Source organism: Dermacentor albipictus, chromosome 5 (assembly GCF_038994185.2).
Source record: "Dermacentor albipictus isolate Rhodes 1998 colony chromosome 5, USDA_Dalb.pri_finalv2, whole genome shotgun sequence".
Classification (NCBI taxonomy): Eukaryota; Metazoa; Arthropoda; class Arachnida; order Ixodida; family Ixodidae; genus Dermacentor; species Dermacentor albipictus.
The window spans coordinates 135,801,966-135,827,170 of NC_091825.1; the positions used below are offsets into that span (position 1 = coordinate 135,801,966).

Here is a 25,205-nt window from a genome sequence, read left to right on the forward strand (position 1 = left end):
ATTTTTTTAGTTGTTTTTAGCAAGCGTCGAATAAAGAAGACGTTCTCTACTTCGGCTCCGCTTCCTGGTTTTCAACACCATGGAAGGTGAGCGCAGTTATTTCAGGAAAAAAACAGGCAAGCAAAATTAAGATTGTGTTCTTTGCTGTAGGAGAATGCGGCTATCGGAGTAAATGAGTTCAGAGCCAGAGAAATCACTGGAGTCTGCTGCTCTTTTTGTTTCACGTTTACCGCGCAATTTTCCAGCACACCTTTCTGACCGCTTGTTATCATACCTCCTGGACACTTGACAGTGTGCGAGAATACATGATGCACTTTCCCAATCACTGTGGCCTCGGGCAGTGTGTAAACACTTCCAATGTGGCCATTTATAGATTGCATCCCTTTGTCGTACATAAAGCATGCTCTTGCTAAATTGAATATTTCTTCACAACTTTACTACTTCACTACAAACGTTAAATCGTCCACTTAAACTGAGGAGTTAACCAGCTTGATACTTTAATTGAAAGATAATGAGTTCACCCTAACTAAAAGTTAGTCTTCAGATGCACTTCAACATTGCAATAAAAGAAGGGTTGTGGGTCATGAGAAATGTAGAATTTGTGCAATACAGTGTTGTTTATAATTAACACTGCAGAGGTAGCCACTGGAAGAGTCTTAGTGAGTCAAAATGGAGAAGTGTAATTTACCACTTTTACAGTCGTGCTTCAAATTTACATTTAGTGCCTCGGGATTATGTATCGATTCCATACCAACTCCAGTCTGGAATCTCGGGCTCGCATTTCATTCTCATTCCACCTGCCAAACTAGTACCAGCATTCCCTTCCATTCCAGCTGATTGGAAATGTGGAATGATTCCGTAGTCTTTCCAACTCCACAGTTGTCACTTCACAACTCGAAGGCCTCCCCCTGTCTAGCATGCACGTGCAGACACACACATGCGCACATGCACACACAAAATTTGATGTGAATGCCAATTAAGATGCTTTATAAACTAATAATGCACAAAGCACAAATAAGTTTAGAAGAAGCATTAAAAAACAGCAACAGCAATACGCAAACGAAAACATTTCAAGCTCCACAGAAGCTTGTTAAGATTTACAATTCATGGAAGAAATCAAAATCACTTTGTAGTGCAAAGCAGAAGTGGTGCTCCCTTCAAGGTGCCAGATCATTTTACAGTTCAAAGCATGGATCGGACCAGAGATTTAACGGACTCATTGATGTAGACCTTGAAGCTGTGAAATGCTTGTGAGTAAAGATTATGGGAGCCTTGTCCTTGAAAACATCATACACTTAGTACAGTGTTCTCTCTCTCTTGTGCGCGCGCACACATACACACACACACAAACACACACATTATTAGGGATAGACTTCGTGTTTGTCTCGTTTAATGTTTAATCCAAAAATCCCATGCGAGGGCTGAATCGTCATACTCTTCTGCATGCTGAACCGACCGACTGAGAACATGAAGCTCCTCCAGGAAGCGCAATCATTGTTGGACGTGACAACCATTTTCAAAGCATATACGTAACCTACAAAGCTAAATTTTTTGTTACGGGTAAGCCAAAACTAGGCCCCCTTTCCTCAAAATATGTAATTTCTACTGTTTGCTCCTGTCAGGGAACATGTTCTAGTGTAGGAACAGCCTAAAATGGCATTGACAGTCAGAAGTGACATGCCTTTAGAAAGAAATTGTCAACATTGTGATGTTATTGTAATGGTTCTCCACTTTCGACATGCCACCATATCTAGGGTAAGTTATGAATACGCAAACAAATTTGACCGTCAGAACTGTGAGACGTTTTGAATCTTGATGGTCATAAGAGACTGCAGCGCTATGTCGACTATCTGTAGCCAGTGATTCAAAACTTCTGGTACTTCAAAATCCTATGGTTTCGTGCTGAAATGTGTGCAAATGCTTTGCGTGGCTGATCATAATGCTTTCTCCGTACCCCTCGCCCTTCGGTTGACCCGCTGTGGTTGCTCAGTGGCTATGGTGTTGGACTGATGAGCACAAGGTCACGGGAGCAAATCCCGGCCACGACGGCAGCATTTCGATGGGGGCGAAATGCGAAAACACCTGTGTACATAGATTTGGGTGCACGTTAAAGAACTCCAGGTGGTCGAAATTTCCGGAGTCCTACATTGCAGCATGCCTCGTAATCGGAAAGTGGTTTTGGCACGTGAAACCCCATAATTTTTTTAATAACACATTGCTCCCTTCTTTCTCTTTCTAGATGTGTGGCACTGGCAGAAAAAAAATATTATTTTTGAACCCCCATGTTCCATCTTCTGCAGAATGTGCGATGTTACTTTTCGTTAGTGACTGTGCAATATAAAATTTCTTGCATCTTTGTGATTAGTCCTTTCAGTGGCACTTGTTTTGTTTTGCACAATATGGTGTAATTAATTTTTTGGTTCTGTTCATGTACTTGCTTCTTCTAGGTCCTAGTATGTACACTGCTTTGCTGGAGTTTCTTGCATAAATATTTTTGTCATCCTTTCCATTATATTTAAGTAATTATATTCATAATTTCAGTTATATTTATTATGTTTACATTTAAGTATATTTTAATGGTAATACTGTGTTTAAAGTTCACAGAGAAGTTTGTTCAGGTTTGTTTCAACATATAAATGACAGTGTTTCTTGAATGTCTGTGGATTGTTAATTCTCTTGATGTTTTAATTTTTGCACTAGTAGCTTGTCATCTTTTGGTATCATAAGCATCTATTATATTGGATGCTGGGCAAGAAGTTGACTTATCACACTTGAATGTTGGTTTAGTACAACCAATTATACTGCTGCTTAAAAGAAATGCATAGTTTCACTAGAGGTTGTGCTGTGAATCTGCTAGGTGTTCTTTAAGTTCTCTTTCATTCGTTTCTGCATTTTGTCTTCTTCAGTGCCCTTGTTCATTCATCCTCAGCACTGAAGCACTAATTGCAAATTCAAGAAAGTGTTTATTTTACTTTCTGTTTTACAGAATTGTATGCTTTGTAATTCTAGATTTTTATAAAACATGTTAATTTAGAGAATATTAAAAATATATTACGCGTAAAATATATGTTTTTGTAAGGCCATAGTCCTGCAATGGCAACAGATCATTTGTAAGCTATCCGGCTTATTAAATGTGAAGCATTTCTATGCCTACCCAACGAGAAATTTGTCTGTCACGTTAGACAATGAATGACTCATACCCCCTGTAAGCAAGGGCTGATAACCCCATTAGCAAGCAAAAAATGCAATGTCTCATGCCCACATAAGGTAGAGGCTTCAAGCGAGCAGTAAAGTGAAGCGAACATTGCATACATTAATTGAAATCACCCATACAACACACAGAACAGCATACATTCCAATAAAAAGCAAGCTCAAAACAAGCATCTAAACCATCTATAAAGGATCGCATGCCCCCCTCAGCAAATGCAGTGGTTGTTTAGCAAGAGCTTTGCTTAGGTAATCTTAACACCAAAGGTCGAGCGTTCGTGTGCCTTACTTAACTCGTGTTAACTTCATATTAATTACCGCCAATGGTCATGGCTATGAATGCCGTAATGAATTCTGTCCTAATGAAACCTGCCTGACCATGTTTGTTATCGGACATGATAAGCAGATGTTCAATAAGGTTGATAACTACAAATGAGAGTTGATAAAGGTTTATGCTTGTCGGATGAAGTTCCGTAATGTTGATAGTGACATTTTGCTACGTGGAGATGAGTAAATGGCGCAATCCTTACACATACTTGGACAACTACCAGAGGAGTTCCTCTGTGAATATTTTTTGTGTCGTTTACCTATTGTGTTTTTGCATAGCAATTATAAATTCGTTGCATTTGTTAGGGCAGAAAAGCCATTTATTAGCACAACTGTAAGGCAGGCAGGTTGTTTCCATTCTTTGCTAATCTATGTGGTTTCATCCTTTCTATTTTATGTGTGTGCATGCATCCATAAGAGTGGCTGTTTGCTTCTCATCAAGAACTGGCGTACTGCAAGCCTCTGATTCGTTCTCCGATTCTGCGTACTGCTTGTGTTGATTAAAGCTAGCTGATGTGCTACGAATTATTATGTTTCAGGTTTTTGCAAAGCTAGAATCATCGTTTTTTTCATTGTGCACTTTTTATCTATGTAGTGGTTAGGGTTGTTCATATCTTTTATACTTTCCGTAGAAAGTATGTAAGAATTATATGACTCAAATGATGAAAATGAACAAGAGCCATGCGGAAGCAATACCTGGTCACTGTGTGCCTAGTTACTGAGCATTGCACATTGCTGCATATTCTAAATGTGAAGCAGAGATGTGTGCAATTTTGCGTGGAAATTTGTTGTAGGTATATGTGTCTGTAGCAGGCACCACATCATGATGCATATGCTGCCCGCAAAAATGTTATTTTACAGAGATATGCTGTAAATAGCTAAAAGAATAAATAGTGACCATGAACCTGTGAAATACTGGTAATAACGCAGTACACTAGACTAAAAGCAATTACTGTTAGTTCAAAACTGCATCATGCAAGCATTCTTCTTGTCACTTGTGGAACTGTGCTGTGTTACATCCTGTATTAAAAAGAGATAGTTGCTCTTGTATGGCGAATGGAAAGGGTACAGCTCATGTATGTATGTTTATGATACCAGCAGCTATGTTTTTGATTCAGAGGCTTATGCTTAGGCAGCAGAGTGCTTGTTTTGGCCCTGTGCTTTGCGTTTCTCATAAAGAAAACGTCCCATTTAAAGAAAAATTTGTCCTGGCTGAAAGATCAAACCCAGGACCAACGCCTTCTGCTGGGCCATTTGTGACTTTTGTGACATCAAAAATATCTTTTTAAACAACTGGCAGTAAGATAGTTACTTTATTGCAATGCTTTATTTGTGTTATTGCGTGAGAAATATTGAGGATGTCATCAAGAAATTGTAACAAATAAAGAAATGTCTGCAATATATTTGCAATATTTATATGTAGCCAGTTTAACATAACATACAATATAGCGAATCTTGGCTTGAGACAAGATGCTGTCCTCTTCATCTAGTCGCCGAGCACATCTCATTCAGCATTTAGTAATTGTCCCATGACGGTATTGCTGAAGGTTCATCCTTTCACACTTGGCTGCCAGCAGCAGCTTCCACCGACACCATACTCCACATCCTCTTTGATATTTTATTATTCAAAAAAATTTTGTAGCAAAATAGGTGTGGATTTTGTAAATTTTGTCAAAGAGAAATTTCAAATACATTGTGCAAATCAAAATGTTCAACCAGCAGTGTTCTTGTTTTATGAGATTTAACTTCGTCCTCAATTCTTCTTGAATGAGGGAAAAGCTGATCTTTAGCATTGTTGTGCATGTTATTTAATTTTTTTTGCATGTCATAATTACTGTTTCATTTGAAATGAAAAGCATCATGTTACTAACCTGTCTTGATTTCTTTCTTCTGAAGCATCAATGCAGGCAACCTCTCCAACAACTGTGAAGAGTGAGATACCACAACAAGGATACCTCCACCGTGACTGTCAGACTCATAAACCCTCTTATGTGAAAACAAAGAACGAGGTTCATGTCAATTGGCCATTTGAATGCCATTTGTGCCCTGAGAGCTTCTCGCTGAAGGAAACCCTGAACAAGCACCTGTGCACCCACACAGATACAAGGACATTTCAGTGTTCTTCATGCCCTCGGAGCTTCTGGCAAAAGGTTCATATGATAAGACACCTTCGCACCCACACAGGCGAGAGGCCATTTCAGTGCACCTCATGCCCTCGGAGCTTCGGGCAACAGGGTAATTTGAAAATACACCAGCGCATCCACACAGGTGAGAGGCCATATCAGTGCTCGTTATGTCCTCAGAGGTTCTTAAAAAAAGATCATTTGAAAACACACCTGCGTATCCACACGGGAGAGAAGCCATTTCAGTGCCCCGCATGCCCTCAGAGCTTCAGGCAACGGGGTAATTTGAAAAAACACCAGCGCATCCACACAGGCGAGAGGCCACATCAGTGCTCGTTATGTCCTCAGAGCTTCAAGCAACGGGGTCATTTGACAACACACCTTCGCATCCACACAGACGAGAGGCCAATTTAGACCCCTTTGGGCGCTTAGAGCTGCTCATAAAAGTATGTCCTCAAAAACCATTTGCACATCCACACAGGCAAGAGGCCATTTCAATGCGCTCTGAATGCTCTCGGACTAAAAAATTCATAACACAACTATAACACCTTCGTTTTAGTAGTAAAAATATGGCTACGTTATCACTACCTTAACATTATCTTTGCGGTAAAGCATAACAACTATCTTGCGTCACTTTTTTTAACCTTCTTGTGGAGTGCTCTCAACTGACCAGTCATATGTGCTGCAGGTTGCAAGCTCAAGGAATAGTTCTGTATCTACACGTTAGAACGACCGTGCTGCTGCATCGTCTTTTTGCAATGCTTTTGCAAGCCACTGACTGAACACATATGAACATTGTAACGTTATACCACCAAGTATGCCACCAGCCGTGTGAGGTGTATTTTACATCTTAAATGGAGTCTGAACAAGGAATCTGCACAGATGTGTGGTATGCTGCATGGCATTCTGGTACATCAGGAATTGCAAGCGCTATTGTATGCTCTTATTGCAGAACTGCTAAGTGACTTCGGAGAATGTGCCAGCATCATCTAACAGGTTGTTCTAGTATGCTAAAAATCATGAAACGCATAATTTGACCTTAGGTGAAACATGTTCAGTTGATAACATGATACCTTAGGGAAGTATATGTTACTGCAGTTTTAATGACGCATGTGGTGGGAAGAACATATACTGAATTGGCAAGTTGTTCCATCTTGTTGAGACAGTAGCTGAGGCCAGCTATATAGATGTTGCAGAGATGTTTCTTGCAGTGAGCATCGGCCTATCACAGCAGCAGTAACCATGTGGTTTTCTTTATGTGATGACACAACTTTGCGCACTTTGATATGTACATATTCTGTCTCAAAAGGAACGATGTCAATAGAAGCATGTGTATGTGATGACACAACTTTGCGCACTTTGATATGTACATATTCTGTCTCAAAAGGAACGATGCCAATAGAAGCATGTTTAAAGAGTTACAGATTCACTTTTGTGTAGGGTTTCATGACACAAAGTCCAGGTCTGGCCAAAGAGCATCAAGCAACTCTTTGCGAGTCCTAATAGAGAAATGAAAAATTATAGGTGCTGAAAACTGTCAAGAGGGACATGTAGTGCTCATGTTCTTAACGGGCGCTTTGAGCAATGGCAATGCATAAAAATTTTCAGGCTTCTCAGATTAGGGTGCCATAAATCACACAGTGACGTTTTTTTTTTTACAAGCTCTTTGCATGTAGTATTGTGACTGAATGCTGGCCTTGAAAGTTCACTGTTAAAGCACCGATGTTTTTGATTTCTTGTATGTAGATTAAGTTTCTGGTAGGCGGCTTATGTTGTGTTTGCTGCCGCATTATGTTCCATGCTCATGATTTGTAATATTACTTTTTGTTAATGGCTGTACCTCCGGTTAATTTTCTCTCATGTCTGCGACTGGTGCCTTCACAGTAGATGGGCGTGTTCAGATAAGTGCAACCGGCTAATCCGGTGACAACCATATTTAATTTAGACCAAAATATATATGTTGCTGTATGAGTGCCAAGAAAAGCTAAACCAAACTTAGCTTTGCGAGAAAAAGATCATTCCTCAAGAAAAAAATATGGAAGCTCACAGCCAGTCAGAAGCGCTTTCTGTGAGTTTTGCTGAATCCGTATTTGGGTTAGCTCCCAAAGAAAAAGTGTTGTGGCTATGGCTCTAACAACATTTATTCATACAGTACGGGTCAGTATCATTGCGTGAAACATTCGGCAGTATTGGTCAAAGTCCAGATTTTCTTTCCTCCCTATTTATAAAGAGTATGTTTTTCAAATTTCATCATTGTTTGCCGTAAATGTTGTAAACACTTGAGCCGAACATATTTCCTTACGTGGCAGTATAAGCTCAGGAGAAGCCTTCAAGTTTAGGTCTGGTATTAAATTGGCAGTACTTTAAAAATTTTTAAAAAAGAATGGCATCATTGATGTTCCTTGAAATTTTCCAAATTAGGCCTTTGACTTGAAGTAATGCAATCTGGAAAAAAACATATTGCATCGTTTTTTTTGTTTCGGAATTATAAAGTGAGAAATGTGACTGAATAGATGGTAGAGTAGGTGTAACATGCAGCTCACAGCAAAGCCTGCCATGAGCCAACAGATTGGGGGGTGCATTGCAGACAACTCTTGGAAATTGGTTTGTTTTTCTTGGCACTCAGGCGCGAAAATATATTTTTTAAATGAAAATTCAAATTGTTCACCACACATGCCTGACTGAACTTATCTCGATACTCCCAGATGTCATTTGGTGCACAATAAGATCCAATCTTTTATGTTAGGGTCATATTCTTGTTATATCTAGCTTCTAGTATGTCTGAGAGTTTTTTGAACTTCTTTCGTTATGACAATGGTCTCACCTTTTTCATTCTCGTTTTGCATATAAGCGATTTCTTGCTGTAATTAACCATTTAATTGTTTACTACAGAATCAGTTCTGTAAATCGGTTTTCAGTTCATTAAATAAGTTACTGTTTTGTGAATGTACGTTGTTAATTCTTGTTAGCATTTCAATGCTTGCGCTCATGGCATGTAATTTTCAAATTATTGTCTTTTTACTGTGTTTAATACTCGAAGAGAAGTTGAGTGACAGCATTTTCCAGTTAATTTATTATTGCCATTCAGTTCAATGGTTATGACAGATTTCCATCAGGAATTTAAATTATGATGTAAGTGTTGTGGGCCATATGTGCTTTTTATTGTGGTAGCTATTTTGTGGACACTCCAGGCAAATTTTCACCGTCACCGTGGTGTTCCGGCAATAAAACTGTGTGTGTTTGTGGTCAAATCATACGAAGCCATCAAAGAATGACACCAAGAACAGCATAGAAAAAATTATTTGTAGTTCTTCATTGAAATATACAAATGACAAATAAATGGAAATGAAAGTAGATGGACAACAAAGCCACATCTTTGCATTACGCGCATGATGCTTTCACCAATTAAGCTACCGTGGCACCGTTTTCCCATCTTCTTTCTTGGATATTTATGTTTTACTTACTAGAACCAACCCTCAGAGGGTTGTCCAGCACCACCACTGATGGCCCTGGCACCAAATGTGGAACATTCTGTCTGCCTTAGGTGTCACGTTGCAGAGTGACACGCATAATGCATCACACGTGTAATGCCAACACGTGGATTTGTATCCCACCTGTGGCCAGTGTTTTTTTCATCTCCTTTCATTCGAATTTGTTATCATTTCTTTATTTAAGAACTACAAATAATTTCCTTTATCCTGTCCTTGGTGTTATTGTTTGTTGGCTTCTTATGTTTTGGCCCTTGGTTTCTTTCTTCTGATTCATACATATTTATATGTATATATTTAAAAAAGTTGTCTGACAGCCAGTATTCAAGCAAGGAACCTCTAGGAGAGAGGCCCGATACTCTAACCCAGGGGTTTCGTGAGTGTCCAAAGAAATCCGAATCCATCCCCTCAAAGGGGTATTTTTACATTGGAGTTTGTATTTGACACAACCACGGCACGCCACATCCACACTTCGGCAGTCTTCGCGAGAAATTTCATCATGGCGGTGGTGTTCAAGACTCATCACTGTTTGATTGACAGGCCCCAGGTGTCCATACTGGATGAATTTAATTCGGGCTTGTGGGTTTCCTCGAACGAGAATGGACTTTATGTCCTGGAAACTGAATGCCACTTTCGAATGTGGCAGCGTGTCGACTCATTGTGGACACATTGGCCATTTGCGTATGGCAACAGCACGGCGCTGGGTGTGCTGTGCTGTTACTGATGTTATAGTGTGCACTGATGTTACAGTGTGCCTTTCGAGCAGTTTCCTATATACAGGCTGGTTTGATTCCTTACAGTGTCCGTTTCTACTCCTGAATAAAAATGCGGAATAACCACCTCAACTCGCAATACGTAGATCGGTGTCTCGTGTGGCTGGGAGGCGCATGCCTTTAGGATTAGCATTATGATCGGTATTTGGGGGGCTACCGAAAAGTACAGGGAATTCGGTCATAAAAGTATATACGCACCATAACTCCTAATGTGAATTGTCTCCTTTGAAGTAATCACCTTGAGCATGAATAAACCAATCCCATCATTTCTACCACGATGTGTTGCATCTGTGGAATCCTACAGGTGTGAGTGCATTGAGCACCTCCAGTGATTCCGACTGTATCTCTTCAACTGTGCTTTCAGCCTCAATTTTCAATCGGGAACAAGAAAAAGTCACAGGGGGCAAAGTCAGATGAATAGGGCTGTTGAAGATCAGCACTGTGATGTGTTTGGAACTCGGGAACTGTCAAAAAGCAAGTAATGTGTGAGCCATCACCTCATTTTGGTGGAGAAGCCAATTGTTCTTCCACTTCCCTGGATGTTTGCGCCGAATGCTCTCCCTTGAAAACCTCACAGCAAAACTTCCTATTGATGGTTTATGTCCAGAAGGTGTAAGTTCCTTGCATACAATTCCCACTCCCGGAGTGACTGAACTGATCCATTCCACTCCTGTAATTGCAGTAAATTAAGCACATTTATTAGAATTGTTCACTACTAGGGCTTTCATGTGCAACAATGAAAAAAAAAACTGTTTCAAGTTTTGACAGTCTAACAAATAATAATACATACTGTTATTTCGCACAAGGATGAACATGCTTTCTGGCCTGTTATCTGTCCAGGACTTTCTTGCCTTTAATCACTGTAATTATTAATCATTAGAGTAATGCAAAGTGCATAGTAATATTATGCTCTGTGACATAGTAATATTATGCTCTGTCTGGGCCGGGGCCAGGGCAGGCCAGTCACACACTCGCTAATTGTTCGGCCGGGAGCTGTTGAATATTATGCTCCGAAAAAGAAGAGAAGAAGACGAAGTTAGAAGCGAGCGTGGAGCCGAGCGCGCGCCTGCATATGGTGCCGTGACCAGGATATCAGACCTACAGTTGAAGACCCCCTAACGATGAAGCGAGCTACCTGAAGAGGACGACCTACCGACGCGATCAACGCGACCACGCTGCGACAGAGTCGAAGAACGATCCACGTCATCACGAGGCCTACCATTCCCGACGTGACGACATGGAAAGAACACGACGGAAGCGTGCTACCGTTCGAGCGGCGGTCACCAGGATCATCAACGACATGACAACTCTTATGCAGACGGAACCAACGCCATATGGTGAGCTGACCGACCATCTTAACCTATTGAAGATAAAGGAAACTATGCTTACGGACCTTGATAACCAAGTAGAAGAGCAGGTTACCGATGATAACCTTGAGGACGAGCTTCTCAGCGTCGGACAGTATCAAGAATCTATCGTCCTCGCGAAGTCCCGCGCTGAACGCATTTTATCCGATCAGCAAACAACGACTACGCGCGAATCTCACGATGACTTTCGTCAAGCACGCGCACACGTTAAGCTACCGAAGCTCGATGTGCCGAAGTTTCATGGTGACCCCATTAAATGGCCGGAATTCTGGGACCAATTTGAGTCTACTATTCACCAGAACCGATATATTACCGACGTAGACAAACTGAAATATCTTCGGAGCTACTTGATGGGTAAAGCGGAAGGTGTCATCAGCGGCCTGTCGACAACTAACGAGAGCTATAGCACAGCTATAGAACTTCTCAAAGAACGATTCGGTCAGAAGTCACTGATTGTTAACGACCACATGCGTCGCCTTCTAAACCTACGTAAAGTTCGTTCTTGCGAAGATTTCGAAGGGCTTCAAAGGTTGAATGAAGAAGTGCAGACTCGCGTTAGATCCCTGCATAACCTTGGCGTCGAAGAAAAAGAATATGGAGTGCTTCTGAAAACTGCTATAATACAAAATCTTCCGCAAGAAATGGTACTCCGTTATAATCAGCGCATCTTGTCTTCGACAAATACAGGCGTTACTAGTGAAAGTCTAAACGAAATGTCTGTTCTTCTAGACTTCTTGAGCCTTGAAGTAAGAAGCCGGGAACAGACTATAATGATGACTTCTGACAAGAGAGAACAAGCCTCAACAGCAAAACGACAATCTAATGAGCATTTCCAATGTTCTGCATCTATGCTAACCGTGAAACTGATTCCAGAGAATTGTATATTATGCGGAGACAAAGATCACTCGGTGGATGTCTGCTCAACGGAACTAACAATAGACGAGAAAAAAGAGAAACTACGCAAATTAGGACGTTGTTTCCGCTGCACTAGACAATTTCACAAAGCTAAAGAATGCCGAAACTGGAAGAGACTAAGCTGTAGGAAATGCAAGGGGCGACATATCACCACGATGTGTGATCCAAAATGGAAACAGAGGAATACGGAAACGCAGACAACTGTTTCCAGCTCGTCAACAGATTCGCCAAAGTGCACAGTTCTTCTGCAGACCGCCCAAGTTTGGGCACTGGGCACTGGAAGGAAATGCTTTGTAAGAATGTTGATTGATGGGGGTAGTCAACGCAGCTTCATCACGGAAGAATTGTCTAAGAAGTTGAAAGCCACTGTGTTAGCCGAAGAGCAGCTCACCATCTCGGGATTTGGAAACGTTCCAGCACCGCGGAAACATTATCGGAGAGTACGAGTCACGCTGCATAGCCAGTACAACTCAAACTCACTTGAAGTAGAAGCTATAGAAGTTCCCGAAATATGCAATGACTTGTCAGCATTAACAGAGACAAATGTACTTGCAAAGTTGAAAAGCAAGAACTTACGTTTGGCTGACGTCAACGCAGTTCAAGTCCCGCCTGAGCCTGGCATAAGCGTCCTTATAGGTGCAGACTATTACTGGCGGCTTGTCAGCGGAAGAATTCATCGACTGGACGACTCCTTGACAGCCATCGAAACTATCATAGGATGGACACTTCATGGAGATACCAGAAGTCCACCTACGTTCTACAAGCCGGAAACCGTAAGGAACTTCAACATATGCCTAACGGAAGCCAACGTTTCCCAACAATTGAAGTCTTTCTGGGAAGTAGAACATCTGGGGCTGACTAACGAAGACAGACTTTCGAAAGATGACGAACACGTCCTGAAGAACTTCGTGGAAACAACTGTTAGAAACAATGGTCGCAATCAAGTTGAACTGCCATGGCGCAGCAATTGTTCCCAGCTTAAAAATAACCGGGATGTCGTATTAAAGAGGCTGGAGTCCTTGCAGAGAACACTACATCGAGAACCAGAGTTTCAGAAGGAATATGACACTGCCATTAGGAGCTACTATAACAAAGACTACGCTGAGAAGGTCCCAATGGACAGTACGAGTGAACATATCACGTACTATATGCCACACCGAGCAGTAGTGCGATGCGACAGAACTACGACTGAAGTACGGGTGGTATCCGACGCCTCTTCTCATGCTCCGGAGTCACCTTCACTCAACGACATCTTGTGGACAGGACCGAATTTGAATCCCAACATCATCGACTTACGGCTGAAGTTTCGCAGCTTCAAGATTATAATTTCCGCCGATATCGAAAAAGCGTTTCTTCAAATATCGCTGGCTGAACAAGACCGAGACACGTTTCGTTACTTCTGGTTTGAAGAAGGATCTTCCAATATTAACGAACTGCGCATCACAAGGGTTCCTTTTGGTGCCTGCAGCAGTCCCTTTCTCCTTGCTGCAACTCTGCGACACCGCTTACAACTAGTAGAAGACAAATACCCTTCTACTGCCAAACTATTCAAAGATCTTCACAGACTGGAGGCCACCAATAGTGTGTCGGCTACTCAAGAACAGTCATGGAATTCTTGGGCCGAAACTATCTGCTTCAAGAGTCCAGAAAACGAAGAAAACGATACAGAGGCAGAGACAGCGAAAAGAGAAAGCGATGCCAAGAAAATTAGAAAAGAGGATATGGGACTTTTCGGATTTTGTCTAGCGTGGGATGATTTCTATTTAGTTGTGTGTGAAGTATGTAACCAAGTCACAAAACCACAGGCTCTGCGAAAGCACTTGGAGCAGCGGCATGGGAGCATCGACACCTTTGGTAGGGCTGACGACACTGCTGACACGTCCGTGCTCCAACCGGCGGGTGGAGAGATGTCCTCGGTGCACAGCTCCTTGTCATTGTCGTCCTCATTGCAGTCTTCAACGTTATCGTCTTCCGCCCTGCGACACTCGAGCGGGCCTGCCGGGCGCCCGTCGTCAACAGCAAAGGCTCCATCTGGGTCCTCACTGTCAGGGAGGCACAGCAGTGGGGTGAAAAGGCTAAAACGCAACAATCACACGCTGGCCCCCGTTGTCCAGGTGGAGCGAATGCCACTTCCACGACAGCCTCAAGCCATGGCCACCCGCAACAGCTCGCCAGGCCTTGAAAAGGAATTACCTTCACCCCAGCAGCCACCACCTTTAACCCCTGGAAGGCTAGGAATGCTGTCTGGGCTGGAGCAGGCAAGTCGCATAACACCCGACGCATGCACCAGCGGCACTTCAGCAATGGTGGCTGCGACGGCTTCCACTGCGGCATCTACGCCCATCAGGAAGATACATGCCAGCAATGGTTCCACCACGAGCACAGCAAAGTACTCATGGTGCCGACGGCTTTGCCGACGGCCAAGTTCGCTCATGCAAAGTGCGCACTTCTAGTGGCAACACGTTGCGGAGACCGGTACAGATGCTGTACCACCTAGAATCTGCTGGATAAGCTCAATCTCGAAAAGAAACAAGCACTCGCTAATTGTTCGGCCGGGAGCTGTTGAATATTATGCTCCGAAAAAGCTCCTGGATGTTTGCGCCGAATGCTCTCCCTTGAAAACCTCACAGCAAAACTTCCTATTGATGGTTTATGTCCAGAAGGTGTAAGTTCCTTGCATACAATTCCCACTCCCGGAGTGACTGAACTGATCCATTCCACTCCTGTAATTCCAGTAAATTAAGCACTTTTATTAGAATTGTTCACTACTAGGGCTTGCACGTTCAACAATGAAAAAAAAGACTGTTTCAAGTTTTGACAGTCTTACAAATAATGTTACATACTGTTATTTCACACAAGGATGAACATGCTTTCTGGCCTGTTTTCTGTCCAGGACTTTCTTGCCTTTAATCACTGTAATTATTAATCATTAGAGTAATGCAAAGTGCATAGTAATTTTATGCTCTGAGGCCCATGGAAGGTGAGCGCAGTTATTTCAGGAAAAAAACAGGCAAGCAAAACTAAGATTGTGTTCTTTGCTGTAAGAGAATTCGGCTATCGGAGGAAATGAGTTCAGAGCTGGAGAAATCACTGGAGTCTGCTGCTCTTTTTGTTTCATGTTTACCGTGCAATTTTCCAGCACACCGTTCTGACCGCTTGCTATCGTACCTCCTGGACACTTGACAGTGTGCGAGAATACATAATGCTCTTTCCAAATCACTGTGGCCTTGGGCAGTGTGTAAACACTTCCAATGTGGCCATTTATAGATTGCATCCCTTTGTCGTACATAAAGCATGCTCTTGCTAAATTGAATATTTCTTCACAACTTTACTACTTCACTACAAATGTTAGATCGTCCACTTAAACTGAGGAGTTAACCAGCTGAACACCTTAACTGAAAGATAATGAGTTAACCCTAACTAAAAGTTGGTCTTCAGATGCACTTCAACATTGCAATGAAAGAAGGGTTGTGGGTCATCAGAAATGTAGAATTTGTGCAATACAGTGTTGTTTATAATGAACACTGCAGAGGTAGCCACTGGAAAAGTCTTAGTGAGTCAAAAGGGAGAAGTGTAAATTTACCGCTTTTACAGTCGTGCTTCAAATTTACATTTCGTTCTTCGGGATTATGTATCCATTCCATACCAACTCCAGTCTGGAATCTCGTGCTCGCATTTCATTCTCATTCCACCTGCCAAACTAGTACCAGCATTCCCTTCCATTCCAGCTGATTGGAAATGTGGAATGATTCCGTAGTCTTTCCAAGTCCACAGTTGTCACTTCACAACTCGAAGGCCTCCCCCTGTCTAGCATGCACGTACAGACTCACACACATGCGCACATGCACACACAAAATTTGATGTGAATGCCAGTTAAGATGCTTTATAAACTAATGATGCACAAAGCACAAATAAGTTTAGAAGAAGCATTAAAAAAATAAGAAAACTGAACAAACAGCAATACGCAAACGAAATCATTTCAAGCTCCACAGAAGCTTATTAAGATTTACATTTCATGGAAGAAATCAAAATCACTTTGTAGTGCAAATCAGAAGTGGTGCTCCCTTCAAGGTGCCAGATCATTTTACAGTTCAAGGCATGGATCAGACCGGAGATTTAACGGACTCATTGATGTAGACCTTGAAGCTGTGAAATGCTTGTGAGTAAAGATTATGGGAACCTTGTCCTTGCAAACACCATACACGTAGTACAGTGTTCTCTCTCTTACACACACACACACAAACACACGCGCGCACACACACACACACACACTATTTGGGATACACTTCGTGTTTGTCTCATTTAATGTTTAATTCAAAAATACCATGCGAGGGCTGAATCGTCGTACTCTTCTGCATGCTGAACCGACCGACTGAGAACATGAAGCTCCTCCAGGAAACGCAATCATTGCTGGACGTGACAACCATTTTCAAAGCATATAAGTAACCTACAAAGTTCAATTTTTTGGTACGCGTAAGCCAAAACTAGGCCCCCTTTCCTCAAAATATGTAATTTCTACTGTTTGCTCCTGTCAGGGAACATGTTCTAGTGTAGGAACAGCCTAAAATGGCATTGACAGTCAGAAGCGACATGCCTTTAGAAAGAAATTGTCAACATTGTGATGGTATTGTAATGGTTCTCCACTTTCGACATGGTCGTTTTTGCCACCATATCTAGGGTAAGTTATGAATACGCAAACAAATTTGACCGTCAGAACTGTGAGACGTTTTGAATCTTAATGGTCATAAGAGACTGCAGCGCTATGTCGACTATCTGTAGCCAGTGATTAAAAACTTCTGGTATTTCAATATCCGATGGTTTCATGTTGTAATGTGTGCAAATCCTTTGCGCGGCTGATCATAATGGTTTATCTGTACCCCTCAACCTTAGGTTTACCCGCTGTGGTTGCTCAGTGGCTATTGTGTTGGGCTGATGAGCACAAGGTCACGGGATCAAATCCCGGCCACGGCGGCAGCATTTCGATGGGGGCGAAATGCGAAAACACCAGTGTACTTAGATTTAGGTGCACGTTAAAGAACTCCAGGTGGTCGAAATTTCCGGAGTCCTCCACTGCAGCGTGCCTCATAATTGGAAAGTGGTTTTGGCATGCAAAACCCCATAATTTTTTTGATAACACATTGCTCCCCTCTTTCTCTTTCTAGATGTGTGGCACTGGCAGAAGGAAAATATTATATTTGGACCCCCATGCTGCATCTTCTCCACAATGTGCGAGGGTACTTTTTGTTAGTGACTGTGCAATATAAAATTTCTTGCATCTGTGTGACTAGTCCTTTCAGTAGCACTTGTTTTTTTTGCACAATATGGTGTAATTTTTTTTTGGTTCAGTTCATGTACTTGCTTCTTCTAGGTTCCAGTATGTACACTGCTTTGCTGGAGTTTCTTGCATAAATATTTTTTTTCAGCCTTTCCATTATATTTGTTTAAATAATAATATTCATAATTTCATTTATTTGTATTTTGTTTACATGTAAGTATATTTCAATGGTAATTCTGTGTTGAAGGTTCCCAGAGAAGTCTGTTCAGGTCTGTTTCAACATATAAATGACAGTGTTTCTTGAATGTTTGTGGATTGTTAATTCTCTTGATGTTTTAATTATTGCGCTAGTAGCTTGTCATCTTTTGGTATCATAAGCATCTATTATATTGGATGCTGGGCGGGAAGTTGACTGATCACACTTGAATGTTGGTTTAGTACAACCAATAACTATTAATTATACTGCTGCTTAAAAGAAATCCATTTGTTTCACTAGAGATTGTGCTGTGAATCTGCTAGGTGTTTTAAGTTCTCTTTCATTCGTTTCTGCATATTGTCTTCTTCAGTGCCCTTGTTCATTCATCCTCAGCACTGAAGTACTAATTGCAAATTCAAGAAAGTGTTTATTTACTTTCTGTTTTACAAAATTGTATGCTTTGTAATTCTATATTTTTATAAGACATGTTAGTATAAAAGAATATTAAAAATATATTACACGTAAAATATTTGTTTTTGTAAGGCCATAGTCCTGCAATGGCAACAGTTCATTTGTATGCTATCTGGTTTATAAATGTGAAGCATTTTTATGCCTACCCAACAAGAAATTTGTCTGCCACATTACACAATGAATGACTCATACCCCCTGTAAGCAAGGGATCATAATCCCGTAAGCAAGCAAAAAATGCAATGTCTCATGCCCACATCAAGCAGAGGCTTCAAGCGCGCAGTAAAGTGAAGCGAACATTGTATACATTCATTGAAATCACTCATACAACACACAGAACAGCATACATTCCAATAAAAAGCAAGCTCAAAACAAGCGTCCGAACCATCAATAAAGCATCGCATGCCCCCCTCAGCAAATGCAGTGGTTGTTTCGCAAGAGCTTTGTTTAGGTAATTTTAACATTAAAGGTCCAGCGTTTGTGTACCTTACTTAACTGTTGTTAACTTCATATTAATTACCACCAATGTCATGGCTATGAATGCCGTAATGAATTCTGTCTTAATGAAACCTGCCTGACCATGTTTGTTATCGGACATGATTAGCAGATGTTCAGTAAGGTTGACAACTACAAATGAGAGTTGATAAGGGTTTATGCCTGTCGGATGAAGTTCTATAATGTTGATAGTGACACCGTGCTACGTAGAGATGAGTAAGTGGCACAATGCTTACACATACTTGGACAACTACCAGAGAAGTTCCTCTGTGAATATTTTTTTGTGTCGTTTACCTGTTGTGTTTTTGCATTGCAATTATAAATTCATTGCCATTGTTAGGGCAGAAAAGCCATATATTAGCACAACTGTAAGGCAGGCAGGTTGTTTCCATTCTTTGCTAATCTATGTGGTTTCATCCTTTCTATTTTATGTGTTTGCATGCATGCATAAGAGTGGCTGTTTGCTTCTCATCAAGAACTGGCGTACTGCAAGCCTCTGATTCGTTCTCCGATTCTGCGTACTGCTTGTGTTGATTAAAGCTAGCTGATGTGCTATGAATTATTATGTTTCAGCTTTTTGCAAAGCTAGAATCATCGTTTTCTTCATTGTGCACTTTTTATCTATGTAGTTGTTAGGGTTGTTCATATCTTTTATACTTTCAAAAGAAAGTATGTAAGAATTAAATGACTGAAATGAAAATGAACAAGAGCCATGCGGAAGCAATACCTGGTCACTGTGTGCCTATTTACTGAGCACTGCACATTGCTGTATATTTTAAATGTGAAGCAGATATGTGTGCAATTCAGTGTGGAACTTTGTTGTAGTTATATGTGTCTGTAACAGGCACCACATCATGATGCATATGCTGCCCGCAGAAATTTTATTTTACAGAGATATGCAGTAAATAGCTAAAAGAATAAACAGTGACCATGAACCTGCGAAATACTGGTAATAACACAGTACACGTGACTAAAAGCAACCACTGTTAGTTCAAAACTGCATCATGCAAGCATTCTTGTTTTCACTTGTGGAACTCTGCTGTGTTACATCCTGTATTAAAAAGAGATAGTTGCTCTTGTATGGCGAATGGAAAGGATACAGCTCATGTATGTATGTTTATGATACCAGCAGCTATGTTTTTTATTCAGAGGCTTATGCTTAGGCAGCAGAGTGCTTGTATTGGCCTTGTGCTTTGCGTTTCTCATAAAGAAAACGTCCCAGTTAAAGAAGAATTTGTCCTGGATGAAGGATCAAACCCAAGACCACCGCCTTCTGTTGGGCCATTTGTGGCATTTGTGACTTCAAAAATATCTTTTTAAACAACTGGCAGTAAGATAGTTCCTTTATTGCAATGCTTTATTTGTGTTATTGTATGAAAAATATTGAGGATGTCATCAAGAAATTGTAACAAATAAAGAAATGGCTGCAATAAATTTGAAATATTTATATGTAGCCAGTTTAACATAACATAGAATATAGCGAATCTTGGCTTGAGACAAGATGCTGTCCTGCACACGCCCCGGTGCTCGAAGCCCAGGGGTCGCACTAAATTCTCGTCCCATGTCCTCTTCATCTAGTCACTGAGCACATCTCATTCAGCATTTAGTAATTGTCCTATGACGATATTGCTGAAGGTTCATCCTTTCACACTTGGCTGCCAGCAGCAGCTTGCACCGATACCATACTCATCATCCTCTAACTTTGATATTTTATTATCCAAAATATTTTTGTAGCAGAAATATGTGTGGATTTTTTAAACTTTGTTAATGAGAAATCTCAAATACATTGTGCAAATCAAAATGGCCACCGAGCAGTGCTCTTGTTTTATGAGATTTAACTTCACCCTCAATACTTTTTGAATGAGGAAAAGCTGATCTTTAGCATTGTTGTGCATGTTATTTAATTTATTCTGCATTTCATAATTACTGTTTTGTTTGAAATGAAAAGCATTACGTAACTAACCTGTCTTGATTTCTTTTTTCTGAAGCATCGATGCAGGCGACCTCTCCAACAACTGTGAAGGTTGAGATACCACATCAAGGATACTTCCACCGTGACTGTCAGACTGATAAACCCTCTAATGTTAAAACAAAGAACGAGGTTCATGGCAGTTGGCCATTTGAATGCCATTTGTGCCCTGAGAGCTTCTCGCTGAAGGAAACCCTGAACAAACACCTGTGCACCCACGCAGGTACAAGGACATTTCAGTGTTCTTCATGCCCTCGGAGCTTCTGGAGGAGGGTAGATATAATAAGACACCTTCGCACCCACACAGGCGAGAGGCCATTTCAGTGCCCCTCATGCCCTCGAAGCTTCTCACAAAAAGTTCATTTGAAAACACACCTGCGCACCCACACAGGCGAGAAGCCGTTTCAGTGCCCCTCATGCCCTCGGAGTTTCAGGCAACGGTGTAATTTGAAAGCACACCAGCGCATCCACACAGGCGAGAGGCCACATCAGTGCTCGTTATGTCCTCGGAGGTTCTTACAAGGAGATCATTTGAAAAGACACCTGCGCACCCACACAGGCGAGAGGCCATTTCAATGCCCCTCATGTCCTCAGAGTTTTAGGCAACGGGTTCATTTGAAAGCACACCTTCGCATCCACACAGACGAGAGGCCATTATAGACCCCTTTGGGCGCGTGGGGCTGCTCATAAAAGTACGTCCTCAAAAAACATCTGCACATCCACACAGGCAAGAGGCCATTTCCATGCTCTGAATGCCCTCAGAGCTTCTCACAGTGTTCCTCAATGATCACCTGTGCACCTACACAGGTGAGAGGCCAATTTAGTGCCACTTGTGCCCTCAGACCTTTGTGCGTGAAAGCCACCTCAACAGGCACTTGTGCCACCATAACTGCAATTGACCATTTCAGTGCTAGTTTTGCTGTAGGGGCCTCTCTGTAAGTGCGTATTTGGCTTGGTGTTCCAGAACATTTTGACAGTACTAAGAAAGTCTGAAGATAGCTTTAAAACCGAGGTTCTAGTTATCTTTGCGGTAAAGCATGACAACTATCTTGCGTCACTTTTTTAACCTTCCTGTGGAGTGTTCTGAACTGACCAATCAAATGTGCCGTAGGTTGGTTACAAGCTCAAGGAATACTTGTGTATCCTCACATTAGAATGACCGTACTGCTCCATCATCTTCTCCAAATCCTTTTTGCAAGCCACTCACTGAACACACATGAACGTTGCACCATTATACCACCAAGAATGCCACCAGCCATGTGAGGTGTATTTTCCATATTAAATGGAGTCTGAACAGGGAATCTGCACAGATGCGTGGTATGGTGCATGGCATTCTGGTACATTAGGAAGTGCAAGTGCTATTGTTTGCTCTTATTGAAGAACTGCTAATTGACGTCGGAGAATGTGCCACGATCACCTAGCAGGTTGTTCTATTATGCTAAAAAATCATGAAACGCAAACCTGGACCTTAGGTGAAACATGTTTGGATGATAACATCGTACCTTAGTGAAGTATATATTACGGTAGTTTTGATGGCACTTGTGTTGGGAATGAACAGATTCTGAATTGGCAAGTTGTTCCATCTTGTTGAGACAGTAGCTGAGGCCAGCTATATAGGTGTTGTAGAGATGTTTCTTGTAATGAGCATCGGCCTATCACAGCGGCGATAACTATGTGATTTTCTTTATGTGATGGCACATATGTGCGCACTTTGGTATGTACATATTCTTTCTCAGAAGGGACGATGCCAATAGGAGCGTGAGTGAAGAGCTATAGATTGGCTGTTGTGTAGGGTTTAATGACACAAGGTCCAGGCCTGGCCAAAAAGCATCAAGCAAGTGACTGTGAGTCCTAATGGCGAAATGAAAAATTATAGGTGCTCAAAAGCTGTCAAGAGGGAGAAGTAGTGCTCATGTTACTAACGGGTGCCTTGAGCAATGGCAATGCATAAAAATTTCCAGACGTCTCAGATTAGGGTGCCATAAATCACACAGTGACTTTGTTTATTTTGACAAGCTCTGTGCATGTAGTATTGTGACTGGATGCTGGCCTTGAAAGTTCACTGTTAAAGCACCTATGTTTTTTATTTCTTGTATGTAGATTAAGTTGCTGGTAGGTGGCTTATGTTGTGTTTGCTGTCACACTATGCTCCACAGTCATAATTTGTAATATTGCTTTTTGTTAATGGCTGTACCTCTGTTAATTTTCTTGCAAATGTGTGACTGGTGCCTTCAGAGTATATGGGTGTGTTCATATCAGCTCAACCGGCTATGTCCAGTGACGACCAACCTTCTTAATTTAGATCATAAAATATATTTAGTTGCCTGAGTACCAAGAATAACTAACCCAAAGTTACCTTTGCGAGAAAAGGATCTGTCTTCAAGAAAAAGAAATATGGAAGTGCCCAATCGGTCAGAAGCGCATTCAGTGAGTTTTGCCAAATCCCCATTTTGATTAGCTCCCCCCCAAAAATTGTTGTGGGTTTGGCTCTAACAATATTTATAGATACAGTACGGGCCAGTAACATTGCACGAAACATTGCACAATGGTGGCCAAATTACAGATTTTCCTTTCTCCGTATTTGTAAAGAGCATGTTTTTCAAATTTCATCTTGTGCTTAAATGTTGTTGAAAGTTGAGCCAAATATACTTCCCTGCGTGGCACCATTCTGTCCGGAGAAGTCCTCAAGTTTAGGTCTGTGATTAAATTAGCAGTACTTAAAAAATAGATTTAAAAAATACCATCCTTGATTTTCTTGGAAATTTTCCAAATGAAGTCTTTGTCTTGAATTAATGCAATCTGGTAAAAATATGTTGCGTCATTTCTTGTCTTTCAGAATTGTAAAGTGAGAAACGCGACCAAATAAATGGTAGCATCTTTCTGCGACATGCAGGGTCTGCGCATGATCATGGTTGGAAGTTCCTTTCTTTCGTGGCACGGAAATGCTCCAGCATGGTTCTGAAAGCGAGGAATGACAAAAGAGAAAATGTCGGGGTGAAAACACTCGGTACGTTCATAGACAGGAATTGCATAATATATATATGTGTGTAGCAACAGAACCGTGGGGCATTGCCGCACAGTTTGTGGTGCGTGCTCTTGATGTCAGGCCTTTAAGAGCATGTCCTGCACACAGTTCATTAGAAACAGAATGCTGAGTATCCAAAAACAATGTTTTTAGTTCTACACTGGTTAGTAACTTGGTCAGCGAGGGAGCTCACAGCAGAACTTGCAGTGAGCCAACACATTAGGGGGTGCATTGCAGACAACTGTGGGAAGTTGGTTTGTTTTTCTTGGCACTCAGGCAGCAAAGAATATTTTTTCTATCTAAATTCGATATGGTCACTGGACATGCCTGACCGAACTGATCTGGATGCACCCTGATTTTGTTTGGCGCACAATAAGGTGGAAACTTTTTGTGTTAGGTTCATATTCTTGTATCCTCTAGCTCCTAGTACGTGTGCGAGTTTTTCGAGCTTCTTTCATTGAGATCATGGTTTCACCTTTATCATTGTCTTCTTGCATATAAGCTCTTCCTGGCTGCAATTAATTAATCGTGTATTACCGAATTAGTTCTGTAAGTCTCTTTTCAGTTCATTAAATATGTTACTGTTTTGCATGTGTGCATTGTTACAACCTGCGTGTTTTTGAGCATGAAATGTTTTTAGCTCACCTTGAACGACCTTGATCCGGGCACCCAAACAAGAACATCTCTCCCAATCCCCCGCACCCTTTGTACATGACTACCTACATTACATGCGCTAGTTACTTCGAATATATTACAAAAAATATTCCTTCCATGTTCTTCCTAATGTTTCTTCACAATATCACTGAACCTGTAACTTCTGGTACGCTGAAGTTTTATTGCGAAAGCAATTATATGGACACTCCAGGCGCATTTCTGCCGTCGCTGTGAAGTTCCATAATGAGTGAAATCGTGCGAGGGTGAGCCGGCGAACGCGGTTCAATCTCGAGTGCACGTTTGAGGAGTGCCGCCTAGATGCGTGCTCTCACATGTGGCGCGCGAGGCTGGAAGGTCAGGCGAGGGAGGAGGGTCGTTCTTCTCCGGAGGCTGCTAGGGTGCCTCGATGTCCTCATTGCCTGCCGCTCCGTACAGAGTGGAGACAACTACGGCCTCTACTACGGCGTTGGCCACGCGGCCACGGATGCGCTGCCGGCGCTCGTGTGTCTTGAAAGCGATCTGCGACGTGGCCAAAGTGCACGCCCGCGTGGGCCTCATCTTCAAAGCGTACTGCGATGTTTGCAGAGTGCGCATAGCTCAGGTAGCTTCGTATGCGTTGTGCTTTCGACATTTCGTTCGCGTTGAAGCGACTGATGCGTGGTCAATTGGCTCACGGCTGCTGTCGCAATTCCTAACTCCAGCGTTTTAACAGACAGTTTTCCCTGTCATAGAGCGAGGTGTATTCATGTTTACCTGTGCGCGCGTGCCACAGTGCTGGTTAACTTAATTAAAACACGTTGACGGGCTAGTTGGTTTGAATCCATGAAAGAATGTGTAAGTGCGACTGAACAAGGACGTAGAAAGAAGACACACAAAGACAGCGTTGTCTCTGTGTGTCTATTTCTTTCGACGTCCTCGTTGAG

The 25,205-nt window shown here is 41.8% G+C and overlaps 1 protein-coding gene across 2 annotated transcripts; it reads left to right on the top strand.

The window, feature by feature from the left end:
* Positions 1 to 24,225, top strand: LOC135909245 (zinc finger protein 774-like). Of its 2 annotated transcripts, XM_065441114.1 has the most exons (4): positions 1 to 86; positions 5,431 to 5,802; positions 17,363 to 17,434; positions 20,623 to 24,225. In XM_065441114.1, the coding sequence occupies exons 1-4, from the start codon at positions 80 to 82 to the stop codon at positions 21,261 to 21,263; spliced, it is 1,092 nt and encodes a 363-aa protein (XP_065297186.1). In that variant the 5' UTR covers positions 1 to 79; the 3' UTR covers positions 21,264 to 24,225. The 2 variants fall into 2 exon arrangements, with proteins under 2 accessions (XP_065297186.1, XP_070395074.1); XM_070538973.1 differs by lacking the exon at positions 17,363 to 17,434.
* Positions 24,226 to 25,205: the final 980 nt, after the last annotated feature.